This window comes from Anabas testudineus, chromosome 15, assembly GCF_900324465.2.
Source record: "Anabas testudineus chromosome 15, fAnaTes1.2, whole genome shotgun sequence".
Classification (NCBI taxonomy): domain Eukaryota; kingdom Metazoa; phylum Chordata; class Actinopteri; order Anabantiformes; family Anabantidae; genus Anabas; species Anabas testudineus.
Genome location: NC_046624.1, coordinates 1,144,669 through 1,169,781, shown reverse-complemented (window position 1 = coordinate 1,169,781; position 25,113 = coordinate 1,144,669). Strand labels below are relative to the sequence as shown.

The window sequence follows — 25,113 nt, the reverse complement described above, 5'->3', positions numbered from 1 at the left end:
TTCATACCCCTTAATTCAGTACACTGAAGAAGCCACTTCGCTTCAAGTCTTCTTGTGTAAATGTTTAAAAGCTCCCCACACCTGAATTTAGGATATCCCATTTTTCCTGGCAAATCCTTTCTAGATCAAACAGACTGGTTGAAAAGCATCTCAATTGCAAATTTACTTTTAGTAAACCCCACAACTCATCTGTGGACTTACATTAACATTTACTGATTTGGCAGACGCTGTTCTCTGAAGTGTCTTTACACAGATTATTTACAGTCACATGCAGCAGCTGATACCTGTGACTCAATATTAATTTTGAGATCATGGTAGCCATTAGAAGTTGCACTTTGTGTTGACTTTTGAGAAACCACTGGTAACATTAGTTGTTTTGAGCTATTTAAATTGTTGTTCTTTGATTTTTTTTATCCAGACAGCCTGTGTACATTTTAAAGAATTAGTCAGTGAGGACACATCACATCAGGCTGCATCAGTGTGAAGTATTATTCAATTTCATCTCAATTCAATTCAAGTTTATTTCTAAGCTCCAAATCACAACGGAATTTTCTCAAGGCACCTTACAATTAGGGTTAATTAGAAATTGACTTCATAAACGCATAGAGAGAACCCAACAAATTATTGGGAAATGACAGGAACGCTCTGTCTCATACAGTTGTACTGTCTTCTTGTGGCCACAGCTGAATAGTACAGTCATTTACAAATGCATCTCAACAAATTACAAACGTGTGAAAGAGTTGTTTTTTGTTTCCTAACTTAATTCAAAAAGTGAAACTCTCACATATTCAAGATTACACAAAATGAAATATTTTAAGCCTTTTAGTCAATGATAACAACAATAATATTATTACATAATGATAATGATCAGCAAAATACTGTACTGGAATATTTCATTTTAAGATCAAGTAAACAGTTGTCCAGAGGATCATCCACAACATCTATATAAGAGTTAGCCACAAAAAGCCACCCCTGAAAGAGCTGGCTGTTGACAGTGTGCTGTATTGAAGCCTATTCATGGTAAGTTGACTGGACGAGAAAAGTGTCTAAGGGAGAGTCGCGCACACACAACAGGGATGACCTCAGTCTCATGACGATTGACAAGATGCAAGAACTTGGTAGAGCTTTACAAGAAGCTGTTGTCCTAATATCAACAGACAGAGACAATGTCAGATGTGTTATACCTGGGCTAAGAAGACAAAGAATTGTACGTGTTCTAAGGTCCTTTTCAGATGAAATTACGTTTTACATTTCATTTGAAAATCAAGAGTATGGAAGAAGAGTGGAGAGGCACAAAGCTAAGGGTTAAGGGTTATTTAAAGCCCATTGTGAAGTTTCTACATTCAGTGATGATTTGGGGCCATGCCATAGGCCTCAACAGTGTCATGCCACACTGATGTAGTAATTTCTGCTAAAGGAGCCCCAACCAAGTACTAAGTGCATAAATAAAACATACTTTTCAGAAGCTGGACATTTCTGCTTTTTAGAATCCTTTTTGATTCATCTTAGGATATATTCTATATTGAGATGGATTTTCAGGCTGGATTTTTGATTGTCCTATGGTATAAGCCATATTCATTGAAACTAAAACAACTAAGGATTTAAATATTTCACTTTACATATCATGAATGTAGGATATCACGGTTTCACTTTCTAAATTCGATTATGAAACAAAAACTCACAAAATTCTAATTTGTTGAGATGTCCATGTAGGCTTAAGCCATGTTTTGTCATAAAGTAGGACCCTAAACATCTGGACATTGACAGAGATTGCCTTTAAACAGCATAACAATAAATTTGAAATAATTCAAAATGTGATCAAAGTGTAGATTTTTAGATTTAAGCAGAGTACCTCCATTTTCAGGGGCTCAGTAGTATTGGACAACTGACAAAGTTAACAGACCAGGTGTAATCCATTTCCTTGTTACTTCAAGACAAATGAAGCAAATAAGTCCGGACTTGATATCAGGTACTTGGTTAGCATTTTGCAGGTGTTTGACTGGACTTGATTGTCTGAATATTGTTGAGTCCCTGAAAATGAAGGTACTTTGCTTAAAATGGCTGTAATTCTTAAAGGTAAATACAATATTTTTGTGAGACTTAAAATAAAGCTGAAAGTCCACACTATATGTTCTGCTATGACAACATTTTATATGGCCCAGCTGATGATCTACGCACCGGACAGGGAGACTGTAGGAAGACTGTGACCTTCTCATCCTCCAACATGAGTTGCAGGAAAAGCCTTCGAATAAAGCCTGAGATGTTTCCAGACATTGGCACATTGCCTTGCTGGGGTGCAGACTGGAAGAGCTCACACAGGACCTGCCAAAAAGGAATGTCAAGACATAAAATATTACCAGAAATAGCAACTTGGGTCTTCATGGGCTTCCTATGTCTTTAAGAAATTATGTTGTACATTTTCAGACATGATCAGTTTTTAAATAGTAAGTAAAGCAGCTAAGTCTACAGCTGTGTTGGGTTAAAAAACAGATATGACAAATAACATCAACAAATCTATGCCTAGGGATGCAAATATTGAATTCCTTGGGTCTTAAATAAGGTGAGAGGTGGAATGTTGCAGAAGACCTGTGCCATAAGCCGCTGGTTGTTAGGGTGGCAGGAGATACACTGGAGAAAGAAAGCTACAGTGGCATTTTCCAGAGCTGTCCTCTGCTGGGTGGTGAGCCCTCCTGCTTGCCCAGATGATGCCAGAGAGAATCGAGACCCAGACGGCTGAGGGTGGGATGGAAAAGGACCTGTGGAAGTTCCAGAGCTCAGCGGCTGGCAGCCTGCGTTGGTACCGGCACTAGCACTGGCACTCGAGTGGCACAGCAGGAAAAGCAGTGCGGTCCACAGTGGGTTGACCTCTGGTCCTCCTAACCAGTCTTTCATAGCGTGACTGTTGCCTACTTCTGTGAGGAAGCGTAGCACAGGAGCAGCCAGCTCTGCAGCCAGAGGCGGTCGACTGTGTGAGGAGTGATAGTGGTGATGATAGTGTCGTCTCTCAGCCTGACCAGCAGGCAGAGGGAGGTCGGCACTGGCCAGGAGTCCAACACAGAACTGCACAAGGCTGCGAACCAGCAATGAGGGCAAGCCTGAGTCCAACAGTTGCTCTATGGCTCCTGGAGACTGGGAGGCAGCTGCCAGAGTGGTTAACTGGGACTCCGACAGATTAACAGGGGGTCTCACGTGCTTAGAGTCATCTGTAAGTCCTGCAGCATTTGCATTGGCATCGTGCTGTTTTTTGCTGTCATCGGTCATGGCGAGGCGGCGGTGCTGGGCTTGAGAGTGGCTGGCGCTAGGCACTGAGACTATCCCCATCCAAGACATAAGTAGGGAGAAGTAGCTGGGGTGGATGTGACACATGGAGCACAGCAGGCTGTCCACGGCCTTCTTCAACACAATGTTGCATGGTAATGACATAGACCAGTTATACATCATTCTGGAGGGAAGGACAATAAATAAAATCAGTAATTATTCAGAAATCTACTTCATGTTGTTAGTTTTCAAGATTTGTGTGTTCACATTCTTATATTATTTGATGTACCAGTACAAACCTACCACAATTGTCATTAAAGTTACCCGCAACTATCAACTGTCGTGCAACTGGAGACATTAACATTACAGGCTAGTAACACTTGGGCAAAAAGTCACAGATTTCTTTTAAGTCATCTACTGTATTGCATGTGTATGTGTATGTGTAATATTAACATGGGAAAAGACTGACTCAAAGAGCTCTCTGTTAAGCAAAGCAGGGAGGTCGTAGTCAACAGGCAGCTCATAGCTGTGCCATAGGATGGCTGCCACACAGTGAAGGTGGGAGGGTGAAGGCATGAGGAGGCCATACTCCCTCGATGAAGCAGAGGAAGAGCTGGCACCCGCAGCAGCAAATCCCATGGGGACGCTCATCCTATGGGCTGCCACCCTTGAAGAGTCATGGACCCACTGAAGGAGAGCCTGAATCCTGGAGGGTTCAAATTCAACCAACGTTTTGATAAATAATATCACAAGGTTTGAAAAACACTGCAGTATCTCTGCAGTCACTCACTCAGTCTGAGCTGAGTCACACTGGAATTTATATACAGAAAACACAACCAAATGACAGTAAAAGATGACAGGGAAAGTTTAAGGACATGCTTTAGAATCACGTTAAGTCTCCGTCTGAAATGTACCCTTGACTCTCTCCTTGGCTATTACTCTTATTGGGGGAGACTTGATGATAATTTAAGGTAACTGTTGTGTTAATGTACCTGTCTTTGGTTCCAGAGTCCTGTGTGGTGCCCAGCTGGTACAGAATATCAATGGTAGAATCTGAGGAGAGGCCATTTAATCGCCCAAACAGCAGAGGACTGTTCAGATCTACAAAGACAGAAGCAAAGACATTAAAAACGATGGCTTTCATTTTTGATAGCTTGTGACCTTTAGTGCATACCTTTAATATCCTTTAAGATCCTTTAATAATTAAACAACAGACTGCATTATCCAACCCATCAAATTACATTTGTTTGGAAGAAACTCCATTCTTTAAACTTAGATTCAAACCCTGTCTGAACCTGAATCATGTTGTTAGTCTTCAAGATTTGTGTGTTCACATTCTTAAGCTTATGTGATGTACAAGTACAAACCTACCACAATTGTCATTAATGTTACGTGCAGCTGTCAACTGTCAAACAACTGGACAGACTAAACTTAAAACTTTCATTTTTTCTAAAGCTTATAGTTTGGTCGAGGCACATAGCCGCTCACCCTGAGCCTGGTTCTGGTAGAGGTTTTCTCCTCTAAACTGAGTTTTTCCTCTTCACTGTTGCCTAGTGGTTGCTCAAAGTGTGTTGGGTTTTCTATATAATTCTGTATACAATTCTACTTTATAAGGTCTTACACAGTAAAGCGCCTTGAGATGTCTTCTGTTGTGATTTGGCGCTATACAAATTCAGTTGAATTGATTTGATTGGAAATTTTAAGGTTTTTTAAGTGTTATAGATCAGCTATGAAACCAGACTATTAACACTGTGTGAGTCATCCACAGCTAAGTGTGACTCACTGGCAGGGTCGGTGCCAGAGGCGGCACAGTTTCTCAGCAGAATGTCAATGAGTTTGAGTCCAATGCGAGTTGACTGCAGGCCAATCTTGACTAGCACAGCTTCAATGTTGGGTGAGTGCATGCCACAGTAAGGTGACATAAGCAGTGCTGCACAGGTCTGCAGCAGGTTGGCAGTAGGTGCTGCAGCACTGGCCATCATGGCCTCCAGGTCACTGACATGGGTGAGGCAATGATGGAGGAGACGCAGCCACCCAATGCTGTATGAGAAGAAAGAAAAGGTTACCACTCTCATTTCTAACACTAATGTAAAAACTCTCAAACCCAGATCAGTTTGTGGTACCTGGTTTTAGAAACCTGGTCCTCAGATGGCAGGAAGGGGTTGTTGACTGTTGCAGATGAGGTGTTACCAAATGCTGTCAAACCCAAGAGTTTGATCTGAGACAGTCCCAGAGTACTTGCATCACGTGGGCGGTGCAGCCTTAGGCAAACGGCAGAGGCAACCTCCGCCTTCACCAGCTGGATCTTTATGTACGTCAGGCCACTGGTGATGACTGGTGTGGAGAGTGGCAACATGTTGACGCCGTCTGCGCTGATCTCCACTGAAACTGAGGATGGGCAGGCTAGATGATAACAGAAAACACAGAAATACACTTGAAATTCGCAAATTCCACATATACACAGTGGGGTCTAAAAGAGAGTGTTTGTGTGTGTGTGTGTGTGTGTGTGTGTGTGTGTGTGTGTGTGTGTGTTTATATATATATATAAAAAGGCATACTGTTAACTGTATCACTTTCATTAATCAACTAGTGTTACTCACTGGCTAGAGAAGCAAGGTGGGGCTGGATGTGGAGCTCTTTTAGTAGAACGGCAGCAGGGAGGTGGATGGTGAGGTCACACCAGGCCTCCTCTGGGAGGAAGACATAGGACCAAGCTGCTGAGCGGGCCCGACGGTGTGGTGGCGTGGCCTGGAGGAGGACCTCTGCTGGCTGAGCTGTGGGGCTACTGGATGTGATGGTGCCTATAAGGAGACAGACAGATCATTAGAAAACATATACATATATACAGAAGGATGTAACAGATTAAGATAAAATTAACTAAAAGAACCTAAAGGGGCAAAGTTGTGGAGTCCCTCTGCGTTGTCTGGCTCTGAGGTCATCACTCTGGCTTTGAGGTTACCATCTGCTGCCTTTCCAGGACCGGAATCTAGGAACTTCATGATGGTGGACACCATGCTGCGTGCTGTGTTCACAATAGCTCGGGTGCTGGTCACCATGTTGTTACAGATCAACTGCACACCACCTGGTTAGGAAATAAAAGGTTTCTTAAAACCAAGTTTTCCAAAAATTACTAGAATGACAAAGAACAATCACTAGAGGTCAGTGAACCTTGATCGCTCACAGCAGTTCACAGGATTGCTTAATGCACACAGTGCAACACCCACACAATATAAAAACCCCTTAAAGGCTGGGTAAGTCAAACTGAGAGAAGCAAGAGGGCAAGAGGGTAGGTCTTTACACCTACCCATATCGTGAAAGGCCTTGAGAGCCTCACTGGTGTCCAACACACGGAGAATGAACCACAGAAGAGGCTCTGACAGCTGACATGTGGAGAGAGACCCCTATAAACATTAAAAGGATACCTTTGTATTATCTGTTAAATGTGTTTGGATGTATTTAATATGAAATCATCAAGACCCAGTATCACACCACAATTTGATACCCACCTGTCTGCCCATGTAACCACAGGCCATATATGTGAGGATGGGCTGTAACATAACCTGGACTGAGGTTGCCCTCTTGCTGAGAGTAGTGAGAATAGTGAACAGGCCGTCACCCACTGAGATGGCATCCAGCCCACCATGGAAATTCTCGTGTTTGGTCAGGTGGAGACCACTTGCTCCTGATGAATAGAGAAGACTGTCAGCTGGCAGCAGAAGATGTTTAACCCAAATGCCCCAATAATTTTAGGATTTCTCATTAGGAAAATTACATTGTGGGAGCTCTCCTATATCTAGCAGAATTAAGAGTTATAAAATGGCTCTGGTAAACATTGTGGGAACAGTTGTGTTTGCATCCATTTGCTGCCGGTTTTAGTTTTTGGTCTCTAATAACTCAAAACAAACAAAAATATCTGACTCTTAAACTGCTAAATACCTTACCTGATCCAGTTACTAGCTAACTTTGTCAGTCAGCAGTCTGGTAAAGGATGTGTAAGTGTAGGTAGGTGTAGATTTTCTTTTGACTAAAAACTTACTCTCTGCAGGAAACATGCTTCATGAGAGAGGTAAAAGTGAACCAGATTTATAAAGGTGCAGGCTTTCAAGTCAAAACAATGAATGAAAGATGTTGAAACACTTAGAAGAGCAGACAGGAACTGTAGAGTCAGTGTACAATTATTAGCATGTTTGTCTCACCTATGATCATGGCCATGGCACTGCTGTTGCACTGGCCCAGAGCTGACAAGATCTGGCTCATTATCTGCTGATTGGCTAGTACCAGGTCAGCCACACCTGCAGGAGGACCCTGACTAGACCCAGATCCACCAGTCACACCTTCTTTGCTGCCACAGACCTTCTCCTCGTCCGACACACTGCTATCAGCTACTCCGCTGCCAGTCAGAGGCAACCGTCCGCTGAATTCTCTGTCCCCAGACAGCGGCAGCTGCACAAGCACATTTACCAGCTTAAGGAGGTCAAACATCAGCTGGTCGCGAGTGGTCTCTCCACAGACAGCCTTTACATCTCCTGGACGGATGATGTTGGCGAAGAGGCCGCCAAAACAAGCCCGGGCACCCACAGAGCTGTCTGAGCCGCAGCGGGACACCACGTTATCAGAGCAAGTGATGTAGTGGTGAACCAAGAACGTGATGGACTCTATGACAGAGGAGATGGTGGCCACTGACACCACCTCAAAATTTTGCTCTAGAGTAAACTCCAGCAGCTTCACCTGAGCATCCAATGGACCCTGACCTGACTGGAATGGACCCCTGAAAGATACAGAATGATTAGTTTCTACCAAACCTATTGACTCATATAAGAATTACTAATCGTTATTGTATATATTCTTGTAAAAAAAACATTGAATGTAAATAAATGTCTTGAGAAAAGAAAACCTACCTCTCAGTAGACAGGATGTGCATGAGTTTGAGCAGGAACTCACTAAACATCTGTGGACAGGTAGAGGACAGGTGCACCTGCATGCGGCTCAAAAACTCGTGCATGGCCTGGGTGGCGGTGGGTCCCACCTGTGAGGTATGTTGGCTTGTTCCATTGGTGCTGCTGCCAGACAGGAAACGCACCAGTACATGAACCAGGTTGGGATCAGACACCATCTGCTGGGCTGTGCTTTCCTGAGAACTCATCCCATTGCTGGAGGCTGAAGTTCAAACAGAGGTGTTATTGCTGATCACTACACACCAGAGAACTACAAAGTTAAAAAAAATATATACCATGTATAAATCCAACTTACACACCCTTTTAGAATAACACCTTTACTCCCACCCTCTACATTTGCTCTGTTACACACTGCTGACCACTTTCAAGAAGATTTTTTTAAATCCCCAACTACACCTATATGGACTATACTGACACTAACACTAACAGGAGGAGTAGTGAAATAAGTGTGAAGTACTGACCGCAGGCAGACATGTTAGTCATCAGGGTGAGGGAATGCAGCACCAGACACCATGTCCTCAGCGAGGTGTTGGGGTACCACGCCAGCACCGTTAGGAAACTGCTGATGGACGCTAAACAAACACAAAAATATGAAGCTACATAACAAACTGGGCTTCTACAGCTCCTTATTACCGGCATAAAAGGAAAGACAGTGTGAAGGAATCCTGACCTTGGCTGAGTGGGATGGTCGGCACTCGGCTGGCATTGAACAGGAAAATGTCTGATCCACTCTCTTCACTACCACCAGGACAAGTGTTGAGACTGAGGGTTAACCACAGCTGCAGCAGGGACTCCAGCTGAGACAGAAGAAAAAGTTTCAAGTCAAGTTGTGAATGTACCTTACAAATGCAATCTTTGATTTGTTGCATCCATTAGTTTCATTTTGTTTTGAAAATGTTTTTACTCTGTCGTATTGTCATCTTTAAAGCACTTTGACTTGCACAAACCTGTACGGAAATTAGAATATATATATATATAAAACTGATTTGATTGATTTGCCTACTTTTTGAAAAGTAGTTCAGATATCTACTCTACTGTTTTTTTTTTACCTTTAATTTTATTATTTTCAGTAAATAGCTTTTCAACTGGATATGTCTGCAGAGAACTTTATTTATAGTAAGACAGTTTCTAATCCAAATCAAACATGTAGGCAAAACCACACAGTACTGGCTTAAATAACCTCCCTGGCAGTGGCAGTCAAAGTTATCTTGTGTTTTACATTTGCACTTAATTTAATTAGATTTTTGGAAGTTTTCCCTTTGACATGAGTTGCTACAATCCCCCTGAGCTGAGTATTTAATGTGTCAGTGTGTCAAGTTGTAATTTTAATTAGTAAGTCTATAAAGACCATATACTGACCTGTACATGGTGCACCTGAAGCATGGAGAAGAGCTTGTTAAAGCAGGCACTCAGCATGGGGATGGATGAGGGCTGGGTTATCAGGCAACTTCCCGGAGGAGAGCCTCCTCCATGGAGAGCCCTCAACAGGGAGTCATCAGTCCCATTTGAGGTCTGGCTCACTGAAAGTCACAAAACTGGCCTTATAGTCATGGTATACACTGTCACGATAAAGTTTAGAAACACCTACACAATTAGGTATTCTTATCTTTTGCTGGTTTTACTCATCATTTGAGTTAACAATTCTTACACTACTTAGAATGCTTAGGATCATTGTCTTGCTATTCACTCAGTGAATGCCATGCCTCTTGAGTATGGAGTGGTGTCCATGCTGGTTGAAAATGTCTTGTACACATGCAGATCGCCCACTCATCAGAGTTTATCACATTTCCACCTCCATGTTTCACTAATGGAACCTTTTATAATTGTGTGGTTTTCTGCATTAAGTTGTCATAAAGAATTATCTGATCTTCATTTAAGTCAATAGTTTTAACAAATATGATGTCCCTAAAATAATAACAACAAAAAATCTGATCTTTCCTTTCTTTTGTGAACAACCATAAAAACTAGTGGAAATGTATGTGAACCCTTTAAATAATGAGCTCAAAAAGTTAACTGAGTCAGGTGCTAGCATGCCTGGAGTCTTGTTAAGAAAATTAATTTAGAGTAGTGGAGCTACTCCAACTGACAAAAAACACTCAAACTTGGTTGATGTTATTGCTGCCTGGGGGCATTAGTGACAAATGAATGCAGAAAAATAAAATTCCAAACATACTTTTTCTTGCCACTGTATATCTATCATCTTTTAATGAACTCCACATCTAAGCTCTGTAATGTATGTTCTTCACTAACCCTAATCCTAAACACCTCAAAATTAAACTCATCAGTCCACAAAACTTGGTTCCAGTCATCAAAAGGCCACTGCTTGTGCATCTTGGCAGATCTGCAGATGGGCCTTCCACTGTGTCTACAGTCCTGTTTGGATCCAGTTGCAACAATTCCTTTTAAAGAAATCTTTGTCTTGGCTGTATCACAGATAACAACCTTCCTTCACAAGACAAGTAGACTGAAAAGTTTCTAAGAATGTATTTATTTGGTCATTTTTACTTCTAATTTAATTTTCACTGAAAATGACAGGCCAACCTCCCTATGGAGGAACACCCAAATATAAACTCATATCATTGATTTACTGGACATTAACCTATTTTACTGTAAGATGTTTTAGAACCTGAGAGGACATACATGATCATTTTAAGACCATCAGCACTAAAATTTCTAGCGAGAAAAAAAAAAATAGGGGTATGTTTCCAAACCTTTTCTTTGCACTGTGTAAGGCTACATATAGACTATCTTTACAAACTCCAGCATAGACTGAAACACTGAAAACAATATTCTGTCTCCAGGCTGTTACCTGTGGATGAACTTGAGGTGAGGGCCTGTAGAATGGAGTCCGCTTGTAGAGTTGCCATCATTTTGAGCATCAGTTCAGCCTGCTGCTCAAGGCCCACTTCCAACCGGGCATCCAAAGCTGTAAAACACAAGGTCAAAGATTAGTATGAAAGACATCAAAAGGTAAATGTAAAGAGGCAATGACTGCACAAATAAGTAAAACTCTACTTATGCTCACCCTGTGACACGGAGACTGACAGACCCTGTGACCCAGGTTTTTCAGCAGCAACTGGAGGTTTGGACACTGGTATACCAACTCCTCCGATGTATGGATTGTACCCATATGTGCCATAATCAGCACCCCAATAGTCATACCAGGTGCTGCTTATAGGCTGGGAAGGAACATAAAAAAAGACAGAATGAGAAACACACAGGGAAAATTTTAAACTGAGTTGCATGAAGTAGAACCTATCTCAGCCAAAACACTTTTAATTCGTAAGTCAATTCAAAAAGATCAGAGAAGTCACTTTACCTTCACATTGTCCATTTTCAAAATCTGGTGCATCAGTTGACTTAGCTTACAAACTGAACAGCTTGTAAATTGTTCAACTTTGCAATGTAACAAAAAGGTAAAGCTCATTGTGTGCATTATATTGGAAGGCAGCTTTTTACCTTCAGAAATCTGATTAGATTTTAGGTTTTATTTGGACAATAAAAAAATATTATGTTCACAAATTGTCAAGTCTTGTAGACTTGTAGACTGTAAATGGACTGTTACAAGAAGTATAATATTGCAAGAAAAAAAAAGGATTTACTTGTACAACATTTAGATTTCAATGATAATCTTTAATTTGACCAGCAAGCTAACACATTTCTAGCACCTGTTCACTGCTGATTTGTTATTTAATAATGCCATTTTTAGAAAATCCTAACCACTCTAAAAAAGAAGACATTTTTTACAACTCTGAGTTCATCTCATAATACTAAGCACTTGTACAAAATACACTAGTAAACTTCCAATTACTTGATTAATTTTTTTTTTAAACTTACAGCTAGATTCTTTTTTCATTTTGTAAAATTGTAAAAATTACAATATTTTCTTTTTCATTCTTTGACTTTTTTTAAATAGTAAAAAGAAATTAACATACCTTAAATACTTTGGCAGCAAGTGGATCTTTTTCCAAATCAATATCTAAAGGATCAATATCAACATCCATCAGGTCTTGTAGCAAGTCAAAGTCTATGTCTTTATCTTTTTCCAAAGATGACAGAGGTGGAGCACCTTTGGATAATAAAAACAGCTTTAATATTGCCAAGCAAGCACACCAGAAAAACATACAAGCAAGAAACTCGCTTTTTAGCACGTTACTGGGCAATTTTAATGCCGATCAAGCATTTAGCTCTTACACTGTAGAGGAGTCCAAACACACAGTAATGATAATGCAAATTTTGTGTTTCTGTATGGGAACACAGCTGTTAGCATTTAATTTTCCCAAGTTGCAGATCCCAAAATAGCTCTTTACATGTTTGCACTCCTCCATGTCTCAGAACTAATGCAATACTAAAACAAATGAGTGAACAAACACAGTAAACATGCAACTATGAAAAAGAGGAGAACATTTTAATCACACTAATACATTGTAGCATGATCATAATAAGTCAAGGTTCATGTCAACATCTGTGTGAGAAGTACTGAATTTTGGGGGGTGCTACCCACGCACTTTGGAATACTGAGGAAGTCCCAGCGGTACCTGAGATGATATCAGGGACCAGAGCCTCATCAATGCTTTCTACCAGAGGGATGGGTGCAGGCTGGGGCAGAGAGTCATCTGAATCTGCCCCTGCTGAGGAGGATGACGCACCAGCATCCTCACCCCCTGCAGCCTCATCCATTCCATCTAGAGAACTCGGGGACAGCAGTTCACCTGCAAAAGCCAACAGAGTTTACTACAGTTATTTTGTTTATATACAGATCAAACTAATTTGGATATTTTCACATTTTCTGTGCTCCAGCATGTTCAGTATGAACAGTTAGACAGTGACAGTGTTTTAATTTGAGTATGTTTACAACAGCACAGAAAAGAATGTGTGGGTCATACAGTCATTTTAATACATGGTGCATGATTTAGAAAGGTTTAAATGTGTGTTAACTGTGGTTCATTTTGTGTCATCTAAACTCCGAGTGTCAACGTTTTAAAATTTTGAATTAAAAAAAAAAAAAAAAAAAAAAAGGTTACATTTAAATATTTGCACATGGTGGTGTGCTCTTTTTTCAATGACAGTTAAATTAGATTGCTTTGCTTGCGGTTTCACCACTCATCCAATTAGCATCATCACTCTGAAGGAAGTTGGTTAGAGACCACAAATGTATCCTCCCAGTTGGTTACACTTGTCGAATTGAGAGCAATTATACTCTCAAAAAATCAGGCCCAATTCACACATCCACCAGGTTGGCCGCACCTAACAATGCATTTGAGTAGGAGGTGTCACAAGTGTAGAGGTGTGACTATATCTACTCACATCATGCAGCATCTATTTGGATGATTAGCGAAACTTTTAAACATAAAACTTCCAGATAACTTCACCTGGAGGACTGACAGTCTTTACGGGTTTTCACAGACCTTCATATTCAACAATCTGAATAAGAGCAGCTTCACTAGAAAACAGTGCTCTTCAGTCAGATGGAACACAAAGTAAAAGATTGTGTTGGATGAAATATTTTTTTTAACGTGATCAATCACTGTCCAAACTGATGTGACCCTAAACCACAAGCACAGTGCACACACCTGCCAGGATGTCCTGTAGCATACATGTGAGGGAATATTGTGCCCAGGCACCTCCCCAGGAGATGTCCCCCCGGTTAAAGTCTGTCCCCACAAGCAGAAGAAGTAGGCGCTCCAGCTGCTGCTCAGTCACCACCTCACACAGGTGGATTGTGGGTCTTGTGGCATTGGCTATCCTAGCAAGGACCTAAATGGATAATCAATTAATTAAAAACAAAACAAAACAAATTATATTTATCTTTATAGGTATCTACAGATTCCCACATTTCAGAAGTCCATTTGAAAGAGTCACATGAATACCTTGCAGACAAAGAGCAGTAGGTCAGCATGACAGGTGAAGTCCATAGAGAGGAGGAAAAGGGCCAGCTTCTGCACGACAGAGATACAGCGCTCATGGGACAGAGTGAAAGGCAGAGGTTCTACTTCTGGGGTTTCTTTGGCTGTTGTGGACTCGGTGTCCAGTGTGGAGCGAGGCCATTCAGCTGTCCGCCGTAGACGGATAAGGTCTTTAAAGTGCTAAAAGGGGAAAAAGGAAAAGCAAGGGTAAGCATGGAATTATGATACATTGAAAATAGAAAATAAGCAACACTGTATCACACTGTATCTGCCTAACATACAGTTCAAGGACCACTCAATTTAAATTTAATTTGGAGTCACAAGACGAGTAGCAATCTTGAAACCCTCACATCTGATATAGACTCACCTATTTTGGCTTCATCTGACAAAAGGATAAACTGCCAATCAGACTTATGTTCATGTCATTTGGCAAAGTTAAATTTTGGTTTTGATTTGTGAGCAATAGTTTTCTTCTTTAATTTGTCTAACTGTTAGTAATTGTCACTTATATCAGTTTATTTCTGGCTGTTTAAACAAGCAACTCGTCATCACGCGCCTGTAGTTTTCTTGCTACTTTAACTGCAGGCAAATCAGACTAACATTCAGTGCGTTTACATGCACTGAAATAACCAGGTTACAGTCAGCTTTCTCGAGTATGCTGATTTCTTAAGTATAATGTAAATTTAATACCTTCTTACCATAATCTGAGCAGGAGAATAGCAAAACCTGATTTCCTTAGGTAGATTCCCCTACCAGAAAACCGGTTACTCTGCCATGTAAATGTGTAACCAGGTTTCTAATCTGCTTTTAACAGGAACATATGTGCATAACAAAGGCTGCCAACACTCACCACTCTAATACTATCAGCTGAGAAGTGCAGCTGGATCATAGTAGAAATCTTTACACGGAGCCATGCTCAAAATCCAACAAAAACTGAAACCAATGTGTATTTATGTTACAACCAAGTTTTTTTTGCCACATACCATATCTATAGTAAATATTTATACTTAAAAGGTAGTTATAACTACTAACATATTGCATGTATTGAGTAACAACCAGTAACATGTTGCCAATGCTGTAACAGCTGGTTAGCTAAGTTAGCAGTAACGACAACATCATAGTGGACAACCACCATCTTGGACTACTGTGTGACGGCTCCTGAGTTGCTTATAAATTAACTTTTATCATCCTACAAATTTTCCCAGGGCACACTTATTTCTCCCAACCTCAGCTGCTGCATTTTAATGTTCTGATGAAACAATCTATAATCTGATATTTGATTGTCTTCATAATTCAATATACTTTTAAAATGTTGTTTCCAAGCAAATCCTAAAACATGGAGTCAATAAAACCCCTAAAAACAAGCTGAACCCCCATCAATAGTAGTAAATTCTGCATTGAGAGTATGTTGGTGTAGCAGACTGTGAACTCTGAGAAGCAATATGTGTGAAGTGTTGCTCACCTTGGATGTGGCTTGTTTGAGCTTGGCTTGTTCCACCAGCAGCTTGTAGGAAGACCCTTTGTTGCTCTGGATCTTCTCCTTCTCGATTTGCTCCACCAAAGCTTTCTGTTTTGCTTTCAATAAATTTAACTGCTACAATAAAAAGGATGGGATAAATATAGGAACTGCAAAAGCAACTTCTATAGACAATCAATTTTAATGCTGCAGAATTATGAGAGGGGCATATTGGGTGTGTTTCTGGTAAGAGACTTGTATGCACATTTTCATACAATATAGTGCTGGTGCGCTGGTGTTGAAGTGAGACACATTTACCTGCTTGTGGTGGACAAGCTGCTTGCGGATCTTGCGTGAGTAAAGTCGGTCCAGGCTGCTGCTGCCTTTAGCTGACCTACTGGAGTTCTGAGACTGAAGGCTGTTATTGATGAAGCTCCACTGAATTCCTTTAGGTTAGACCAATAACAACACTCATCAGTTCAATGGTACACACATGGAAGTTTCTAAGGAAATGTGAACTACATGTAGAGTAGATGGGAAAAGATGGATGAAAGAAATGCAAATACTCAATGTATTAGGTGTATTATTGCCAGTTTACATACCTGTAAAAGTTCTCTCCCGCTCTTTCCCACCTAGGTGCTTCTTCACACCTGAAGCCTCATCCTCTATGGTGGCTACATAGTCCAAAAGTCTTGAAACCAGCATCACCACCCAGCTGATCATGGGGATATCCAAAACACCTGCAAATCGCAAATCACACACACACGCACACGCACACGCACACAAAACCTCTATTTGTAATTTCTGCTCTCCAGATTCGTATTCCTCACAACTTTAGATGTTCTACATGCCACAACTCAGCCAGTGATGTTTCTTTACCTTCAGTCCTGTGGTGGGAAGCAACTTGTGGCTGCTGCAGGGGAGACAACAGGCTGTCCAAGAGATTTAGCAGGCCTTCCAACACACCACTGTTACTCAAAGATCTTTGGCCAATGCAGGACAGAAGCATGAACACTCTGGAATATGATAAAAACTGCAGTTACTACCAGCACTGTCGTCCGATAGCTGGACAGAAATCTAGATGAGCAGCAAAGTTAAGAACAGACTGTACCAGAATTGTTTTTAGGAGATTAAGTTCTATCAAAAATGTTGCACTGGGATACAGGATCTGGGCCGATCTAGCTCCCAAATGCACAAGCAAACAAATCAAGCTGTCCAAAATACTTTCAGAGAGATACACTGTGGTGCAATACAACACGTTTGCAGTAAATAGATTGTTGAATGTCTGAAGGATCCTGCTTACTGTGCTGAGCTAAGGTATCACGCAATGCTGAGTGAAAGATTTGAAAATCTGTCACCAATTGACATAAAAACAATATGCTGAGCACATTTTTCAATCAATATAGTATAATATGTAATGTAATATATATTACTCATTATAGAGCAGTGGTCACCAGCTGTCAGACTGGCATAAAAATATAGGTAGAGGTAAATGCAGGATCATTACATGGGCTTGATGCGGCAATATCATGGCTTTGGTGTTGACATGCCACCCATAAACCCAAATATAATCTCTCTACTATCGCATAGACATAAGACCCACCAATAATTAAGAAACAGCCTTGATAATATAAAAATAAAAATCACTTTTTAAGCAATGATATATTTCAATTACTTTCATTATTGCTAACAAGTTTAAAAGCCGTGTATCCCTTTTGTGTATTGTGTGGTAACTGTACCTATCCTGTGGAAAGATTAGCAGTTGCTCAGAATTGTAGAGCTCCTGCAGTACGTTTGAGAGGAACTGTCCCCACCAGCGCTCACTTCCACAGAGCTGCACCAGCAGCAGCCCAGCATGAAGGCGGATCTTAGGTGTGCCGCTGATGCAAAGGTGTTTGAAAAGTTCCTCACAGGCCTGGGCATGGAAGGTACTCTGGAGCACAGAGGGCACAGAATGGCCTGAAAATATACAGACACATGAAGAATATAAGTTATCTATGTTAGCAGGATGCTTCCACTGGTTTAAAAAAGGAAGAAACTAACTGTAACTAGGACATCAGCTAAATATAATTCCATTTGGGCCAGCAGACTGCTCACCATTATTGGAGTTCAGTAAGCTGAGCAGTGTGTCCAGCAAGTACCGGATGATGGTTCTCAGCTGCTCTGTGGATGAGTTGTGAACTAACTCTTGGGCTTCCAGAGCCCCAGGTGTGGGAAGCGATTTGCGGCTGGCGCCTAGGGACACGCGAAGCCGCTGGACAGCGTGGTGAGCCAAGTTGAGTTGCAGCTGCAGCTGGATGCAGTCCTGATAGGCTGAAAAAACACGTTGGTCCTCCTCCACTACCTTGTCTGGTTTTCGTAAGAAGTACTGGGCGTTGTTAGCACTGTTAAGAGGCGGCAGGTCAATGTTTTGCAGAAGGGTCTCCAGACGATGGCAAGCTAGATTGTACCTGGTGAGAATAGGAGAGCATATTGCAACTGGTTCATTGCTGCAGCTATTCAAAATCTTTCCATTTTATTGGAGTAAAACGAACTGATTCCAAACCCTATTGTTACATATTCCTTAAAGTAATATTTGTAAATGCCTGTGGTTCAAAGTTCCACTGTGACTTCCCAGTAGATGATCCATTCAGTGCCATCATCTCTGCATGAACAACAGTTAATGACCACAGAAAAGAAGTGTTGAGCCTTAACTAAATTCACACATAGACATATTCCATTTTGACAGGCAAAGTCAGATTTTGTGCATAATCACATCTTCTCACGGTCTCACCTGACAAGTTTCAAATAGCCATATTTGCCTACTGTACCATCCTACCTGAACACCCTTGTCCTGGTCTACAATACCTCTTACTCACACTCACCTCTTGCTCTGCAAGCAAACAATGTCTTGTGGTTCCCTCACCTCACCCCCAAAGATCCCAAGCAAAACTGTTCAGCTCAGTTTTGGGAGCGTGTACCATCGTGTGGTTACACGATGGTGGAATGACCTACACACCTCTGCATACTCAGGTGTCTCACTGTTGATTTTCAAAAACTTGCTGAAAACTCTTCCAAATCTTTCTCTGCTCTTAAAATCGTAAAAAAAAAAAGAAAAAAAAAGAATACCCCATGCAACTGAAACAGCGCTTCCTAAAGAACTTTACTAGTTTGTTTCTTGGCTTAAATATTTTGCTTACTTTGTACCGCACTTGTAAGGGCATCTCCCAAATAAATAAATGTAAATGTAATGTAAAATGTTTGACAAAATGACTAATCAGCAGTCAGATGTGGAGTCAGGGAAAGAAAGGGTTACTCAAACACAACAAAGTACAGTGGTGGATAGTTTTGTGGACTGGTGTTGACTAAAGCATCTTCAATTGAACATCAGTAAAACAAAGGAGCTGGTGATGGACTTCAGGAAATTTGGGAGTCCTGTCACCCTTCTCTCTATACAGGGGGAGGAGGTGGAGGTAGTATCCAAGTAGAAATAGCTATGGGAGTGTACTTGGACAACAAACTGGACTGGACTAAGAACTCATTAGCACTGTACAAAAAGGCTCAGAGCTGGATGTACTTTCTGAGGAGACTCAGGTCCTTCAACTGCAGCACCATGCTGCGGATGTTTAATGAGTCTGTGGTTCCAGTGTCATCTTCTATGCTGTGGTCTGCTGGGGCGGCAACATATAGGTGGAAGACACTAACAGGCTCAACAAACTGATCAGGAGGGCTAGCTCTGGTCTGGGGATGGAGCTGGACCCTCTACATGTTGTAGCTGAGAGGAGGAAGCTGTCCAAACTCCTTAATCGTGAAGAGAATCCCTTCCCTCCACTACACAGTATTAGCTGGACAGATGAGCACGTTCAACAAAAGACTGATTAACATTAAGTGCTCCACAGAGTGCCACAGAAGGTCTTTACAATTCCTCCCCCATCTGTGAGGGGTGGGGGAACTGACAATTTTTCAATTTTTTCCTGGACTACACTTATTGACCCATTTTCATTTATTTGTTCTCATCTATCGAACATATTTTGTATATATATTGAGTTCTCTGTATTGATGCTATTCTCTATTTGTGTTGGTGTGGGTCTTTCCTGGTTGTGGTTCCCTCACTTTCTGTCTACTACTACTGTAACGTGGCAAAACAATTTTCCTCTAGGAAAAGGTTTTGAATCTTGAATCGAACTAGGAAAGCAACTGGAATAAGAAAGTGTTAAGAGATGATTTAATTCTTAAGTTACCTGCACTGGATATCCTCCTGCAGCGCCACCATCATGGTTAAGTGCTGATCTACATCTGGCTGAGTGGCTGCCTCGCCCTCTCCCCGCAAAGGATCATGCATCAATTTCAGTTCGCTCTCCCATGGCAGGATGTATGTGTGACCATAGTAGAAGCCCAGAGGGATCTTTGCCCGAGCATTGGTGCTGCCGTAACGCCCGATCACAGTGATCTGATGGTTAAAGGAAGAAAATGAATCAGTGTGTTAAAGTAATAATAGGGATCCTAAAGAAAAAAAACTCTCAGCTACAGGCACCAATTCTTGCAAACGGACCTTCATAAACCTGCAGACAGGTGGTGGCAGCAGGTCGTGCAGAATTAGGGAGTGAGTGCTGATATCGGTGGCCACCACCAACCTGCGACCGTCCACCTCCTCACCCAGCGTCCAGATATCTATTGACAGGGAGGCCAGGTCACAACAGGTCGGGATCAGCGTGTCAGTCAGCAGCACAGGACGACCAAAGTCCAGAGTGACAAAGCGACGAGCTCCTGGGGGGGAAGCATTGCACAAACAACAAGTTTTCTTTACAACAATGTCATTTTGGTAATTTGATCAACATTGCTGTCGTTAATTTGTCTTATTGTTTATTTGCAAAAATCTAATTGCAAGATAACAAGACTTAAAAAGATATTTTCAATTATGCTAAACGTTTAAGTCAGCATGTAAATGTTAACAGATGTGTATATACCACCAGTTAGATGATAAATATGACATTCTGCTACATGACATACCAGAGTGCATCCGCTCTATGATGATTGACTGGTGTGGAGGAGGCTGCAGGAAATGAGATGCTTGGGAAATGGCCAAAGCCAGACCACTGCCCATAGGACTCTATGAAAAAACAATAAATACTTCATTTTATTGAAGATAAAATCCAATTGCAAGTTAGGTAGCTATTCCAATAATTAAAAATAATATTGTTGATGCAATACCATTTTATGCTTAAAATTATATGTTTTGACTACTGAGCTGTTAACCATAGATTCACCCGCATGTTTTCTCCCATTTTTCCATCTAGGTTTTCAATAGCAAAACATTACACTACAGTCAGAATAGAATAGTAGTCAACTGACAAGATTCTATTCGGTGCCAGCAAACCAAGTTTGTGGTTGCTAATAATGTACTGAGATTCAATGCCGAGCCCTATATGAGAGAAGCAATAGTTGTCAGTAACTAATTAAGCTTTGAACTTCATGTTACTAACCGGCTTAGACTTCTGTGTGTTCTTGTGTGCAGCCAGGTTGACGGGCCCAGAGTCCATCATTGAGCCGGGGAACAGGTGAGCCAACTCAGCGCTAAAAGCTGCAGATACTGCCTCATTGGGCGGTGTGAGAGGAGGGGTCATGAAAAGGGGTGTTGTTTTAGGTGTTGGGGGGATGACGTCAGAAGGATGAATAAAGAAGCCTGGGACAGAAGAGGAGCTTGAAGGCACAGAGTTGTGGATAGGCCCCACACCAGAGGCAGCCGCGGCTGCTGCAGAGGTGGTCTGATGCAGCTTGGCTTCCAGCTTGGCCTTCTGTTTTCAGGACAGACAGAGACTTCTTACTAACCCCAAGATACCAAATTTTGCATTTGTTTATTCACAAAATCTACACAAGAATGCTGGTAGCCTAATGTTTATTGCAAATGCCTTCTAACCACAATGTTCAAGTCTGGCTGGGAACCTTTGTTGGATGATGGAGGGGCGGCTGTGACTTAGGAGGTAGCACAGTTGGCTACCAATTGTGTGATTGGTGGTTCGATTCTCGGCTCCTCCTGTTACATGTGAAGGACACAAAGTGTCCTTGGGCAAGATCCTGAACCCCAAGTGAGTCAGGTCAGCTGAATAGCAGCTCTGCTATTGCTGTGAGTGTGTGTGTGAGAATGGGAAGCATTAAAAGCGCTTTGGGTGCCAGTTAGGTAGAAAAGCGCCCTATAAGTGCAGATCATTTACCATGAGATCATGCCATTTTTATGTCTATGTGTCCTCAGTAAAAAAAATAAAGATAAAAATAAAAATAATCAAATGAAGGCTAAAATACAAAAAATAAAAAGACCTTGACACATTTAGTGTCTAGAACTTTGTCATCTCATAAGCAGGGCCAAAATTTAGTACCAGCAACTGTTCCAAGACTACATGTTAGATTTTATTAAGCTCTTGCAGGGCTGAATGGGCTGTGTAACAGTGACTTGATCTTTCACCTGCTGCTGCAGCTTCAGCAGTTGCTGCTGTTTCTCCTGTAGGACCTGCAGCTGCTGCTCTGCTGACACCATGGCATGGGACAGTGACTGTAATGCCACCTGAGCTGCAGAACTCAGAGCAGTAGAGGCTTCACCAACGGTTCCTGTCGAGAGGCCTCCCACTGCTGGGGTCACACCAAATGTGCTCACTAGAGTTTAAGAGAAGAGGTTCAAGCAAAGGCCAGTTCACAGTGAAACTTAAAAAAAGTCAAATCAAAGATAAAGTGATCACCAGTGAACATGCTAGCATCATCTCGTTCCACCCGTGTACCATCACTGGTGGAGATGCAAGTGAAGTGCAAAGGCTCCACCTCAAGAAGTCCTGTTAATGCTGTGAAGCTGCCCTCTGCTGTTGCACAGTTGCTAACTTTTCCATTCCCTGCAAAACAGCAAACATAAAAAGAACATTCAAGAAAAAAAACTATGAAATATAACTATGTTCGTATTCTGATAGTATATGTGCTGGAGCCTAATTTGTACCACAACAGTGGACATGCTAAAGTTAAATAAAGTTATTATAGTTTAAAATTAGTGTAATGTCCCTAGCACCCCATGTCGGTCTAATGTGTCTAATACAAAACAAGTGCAATAACACAGCTGTAGAATACAATCATTGCATAACTCATACCTGAAAGAATGTCAGAGAGGTCAATCTCATCTGACTGGACTCCAATGCTACTACTGAGAGCATTCTTACAGGAAGAACCACTGACCTCCAAGTCAAATAGCACTGGGTCAAATGGAGAGCTGTACAGGCCATACCTGGAGGAAAGTGGACAGGAGGGTTGAGTTTAGAATACACCTCAATGAGTAAGGACACTCCTACTAGGATATTATCAAACTGTTTTTTACTCGGTTACTTCAGCAGCAACAGCTACAGAGCCTATAAGCCACTGTTAAACTGAATAGTTGGTGACGTACCTGGTCTGCAGCAGTGCTTCCAGTGGGGTGAGGCGGTCCTGCAACTGTCGAGAGATTGCAGTGAGCAGAGAGGCACAGGCAGTGCTGCAGCCTGCTAGATCTTCCTCTTTCACGTAGTTCACCAACACGAAGTACCAGAATACGGATCCTGAAGTCAGACAGGAGAAGGAGAGGTCAGAAAATCAATAGGAGGGTGGAGTCATGAAAGAGACTGTTGTATTGGTGCTCAGTTACTTACCACCTGTTGCTGCTGCAGGCAAATGAGGCATATTGTCTAGCAGAGACTTCAGAAGACTTGCACCAAAACCCTGTTGACTTGGGTCTCCTTTTCCATTGCTAAAGCAATGGAAATAAAACATCATGTTTTTCTCTCATTATCTTCATAAATACTACTGATTAAGAAAGTACTTAGGGAAATAGACTTCCTCCACAACAGAAACTTACTTTAGGTACAACTATTTACTTTGAGATCCTGAACTGCTCATAATGTGTTAGAGCCCATAGTATGCAAAACCCACTTATTGTGCATATATATGACTCTCTGGTGTATGTAGACACACACCAAGTATGTTAGAAGTACTCTCACTCTTTTCTTGTTTTTCCTTCTTCTTTTTCTTTTTTTTTTTTTTTTACATTTTCTTGTTTTTTGGAAAAATGCTCAGGGAGACCGTTTCTCCTGTTCTGCCAAAACAGCCCCCATGACAACCTTGTCTGACGTCACGCCACCATCATTGGTTTTTTCTTGCTATAACAGACCCACTCTGAAAACAGTAGCAGCAGAGCACAAAGCATGTATGCAAATATGTGTGTGCATGTGTCGAAAAATTCACACCAGTTCATGGCTGGTGGATTCACGTTAAGACTCACAGCCAACAGCAACAAAATACCAAGCCTAATGTGCATGAAAATGTACAGGCACATTTTGATGACTCCAGGGTTTTTTAGGACCCAAAATGGGCATAATGTGGGACATGTAATTAGATAAACATTGAAGGAAAGTGGCATTTTTCTGGCCAGCTGATATATCAAAAGGGACACACATGGCTCTACAGAGCCGGTCAGCAGAGTGGGAGGTCATCTATTGCCCGACATTTTTGCTTTATTCTTTCTACTTCCTGCTTTTAAACATTTTCAAGACACTGCAAAAGAAAATCTCTATTACCTTTTTTGTCCACAAAACAGTTCACAAAAATTATACTGTCCCTGGTGTCACCATATAGGTAAGTCTTTTCAGTGTGTACTGAAAAATTAAGTCATCTGTTTGTAAAACAATGAAAAGCAAGACAGAAGCTAGAATCTAGAACTTACACGCTCTTCAAGCTCCAGTTTATAAAGTTATCATAGCCAGAAAGCATCGTATCTGATATCAAGCATGTCACTTACCTAATACAAAGTGCAAGAAAACGAGCACATTTGTGCGCTATGCTCCTGCCGGCCTCAAAGAAACACACCCGCACAATATCCATCAGTCTTGCCCGGGTTTTCACCAACAGTCCCTCCTTTCCTTCTTTTAAGCTTAAAAAAAAAAAGAAAGCCATTTGCCCAATAACTTGTCTTTGGAAAAAGTCAAAATGGAATTCAACATGTGAAATGTCATTTGGTCCCATTTGCTGTGTGGCTGCAGCTTACTCCTACCTGCATGGCCCATTGGAGAAAACCCCAGCTAGCCAGCACAGGACATCTAGGATAAGGCTTTGGGCATGTTCAGTGGCCGGGCTGCTCTCTGTTCGCCGACACAGCACATCCAGCAGCTTCTCATGGAAGTCTGAGAACTGCAGCATGGCACAGCGCTGGACCCTGAAAAGCACAGAACACAGACAGTCTCAGGTACAGTAGAGGCAAATCCTTATCTGACTGATGGCCAACACTAACACTAAGCAACTGTTCCTCGTTGATTGTTCCATCCTTTAGCAGTTGCCCTACCTTTCTTTGGGTACCGAAGTCTTTTTGAACCTCCTGATTGTGACAGAAACTTCTTGCAGCAGGTCACAGCCTCGCAGGTTTTCTGCTTTCTTCGAAGATGCTGATGTCTCAGTCTTCACGGCAGACACCTTCTCCTACACATACACACAAATAAAAAATAAATAAACATACACATTGATGTGATAGTGTCACTGTTCCTGAGTAGTCCCTCACAGT

At 41.6% G+C, this 25,113-nt stretch overlaps 1 protein-coding gene across 6 annotated transcripts in view; it reads right to left on the bottom strand.

Moving 5' to 3' along the window:
* Positions 1-25,113, bottom strand: part of birc6 (baculoviral IAP repeat containing 6) — an 81,481-nt gene that overhangs the window by 39,593 nt on the left and 16,775 nt on the right. Inside the window, exons 17-55 of one of the 6 annotated variants that reach the window (XM_026355079.1) lie at positions 24,898-25,031; positions 24,610-24,771; positions 24,358-24,489; positions 23,213-23,310; positions 22,975-23,122; positions 22,682-22,815; positions 22,286-22,432; positions 22,015-22,202; positions 21,038-21,349; positions 20,565-20,664; positions 20,107-20,321; positions 19,796-20,004; positions 17,673-18,025; positions 17,315-17,534; positions 16,455-16,591; positions 16,178-16,315; positions 15,894-16,021; positions 15,582-15,713; positions 14,084-14,299; positions 13,787-13,970; positions 12,722-12,925; positions 12,149-12,282; positions 11,239-11,392; positions 11,023-11,139; positions 9,573-9,733; positions 8,884-9,010; positions 8,675-8,785; positions 8,157-8,415; positions 7,455-8,026; positions 6,765-6,940; positions 6,563-6,659; positions 6,146-6,340; positions 5,859-6,059; positions 5,382-5,661; positions 5,042-5,298; positions 4,251-4,359; positions 3,728-3,964; positions 2,587-3,442; positions 2,179-2,322 (exon numbers count right to left, since the gene is read on the bottom strand). In XM_026355079.1, the coding sequence (XP_026210864.1) occupies positions 2,179-2,322; positions 2,587-3,442; positions 3,728-3,964; positions 4,251-4,359; positions 5,042-5,298; positions 5,382-5,661; positions 5,859-6,059; positions 6,146-6,340; positions 6,563-6,659; positions 6,765-6,940; positions 7,455-8,026; positions 8,157-8,415; positions 8,675-8,785; positions 8,884-9,010; positions 9,573-9,733; positions 11,023-11,139; positions 11,239-11,392; positions 12,149-12,282; positions 12,722-12,925; positions 13,787-13,970; positions 14,084-14,299; positions 15,582-15,713; positions 15,894-16,021; positions 16,178-16,315; positions 16,455-16,591; positions 17,315-17,534; positions 17,673-18,025; positions 19,796-20,004; positions 20,107-20,321; positions 20,565-20,664; positions 21,038-21,349; positions 22,015-22,202; positions 22,286-22,432; positions 22,682-22,815; positions 22,975-23,122; positions 23,213-23,310; positions 24,358-24,489; positions 24,610-24,771; positions 24,898-25,031 (7,878 nt within the window). The remainder of the gene's footprint in view (positions 1-2,178; positions 2,323-2,586; positions 3,443-3,727; positions 3,965-4,250; positions 4,360-5,041; positions 5,299-5,381; positions 5,662-5,858; positions 6,060-6,145; positions 6,341-6,562; positions 6,660-6,764; positions 6,941-7,454; positions 8,027-8,156; positions 8,416-8,674; positions 8,786-8,883; positions 9,011-9,572; positions 9,734-11,022; positions 11,140-11,238; positions 11,393-12,148; positions 12,283-12,721; positions 12,926-13,786; positions 13,971-14,083; positions 14,300-15,581; positions 15,714-15,893; positions 16,022-16,177; positions 16,316-16,454; positions 16,592-17,314; positions 17,535-17,672; positions 18,026-19,795; positions 20,005-20,106; positions 20,322-20,564; positions 20,665-21,037; positions 21,350-22,014; positions 22,203-22,285; positions 22,433-22,681; positions 22,816-22,974; positions 23,123-23,212; positions 23,311-24,357; positions 24,490-24,609; positions 24,772-24,897; positions 25,032-25,113) is intronic. The other 5 variants (XM_026355081.1, XM_026355083.1, XM_026355082.1 and 2 more) reach the window with 5 other exon arrangements.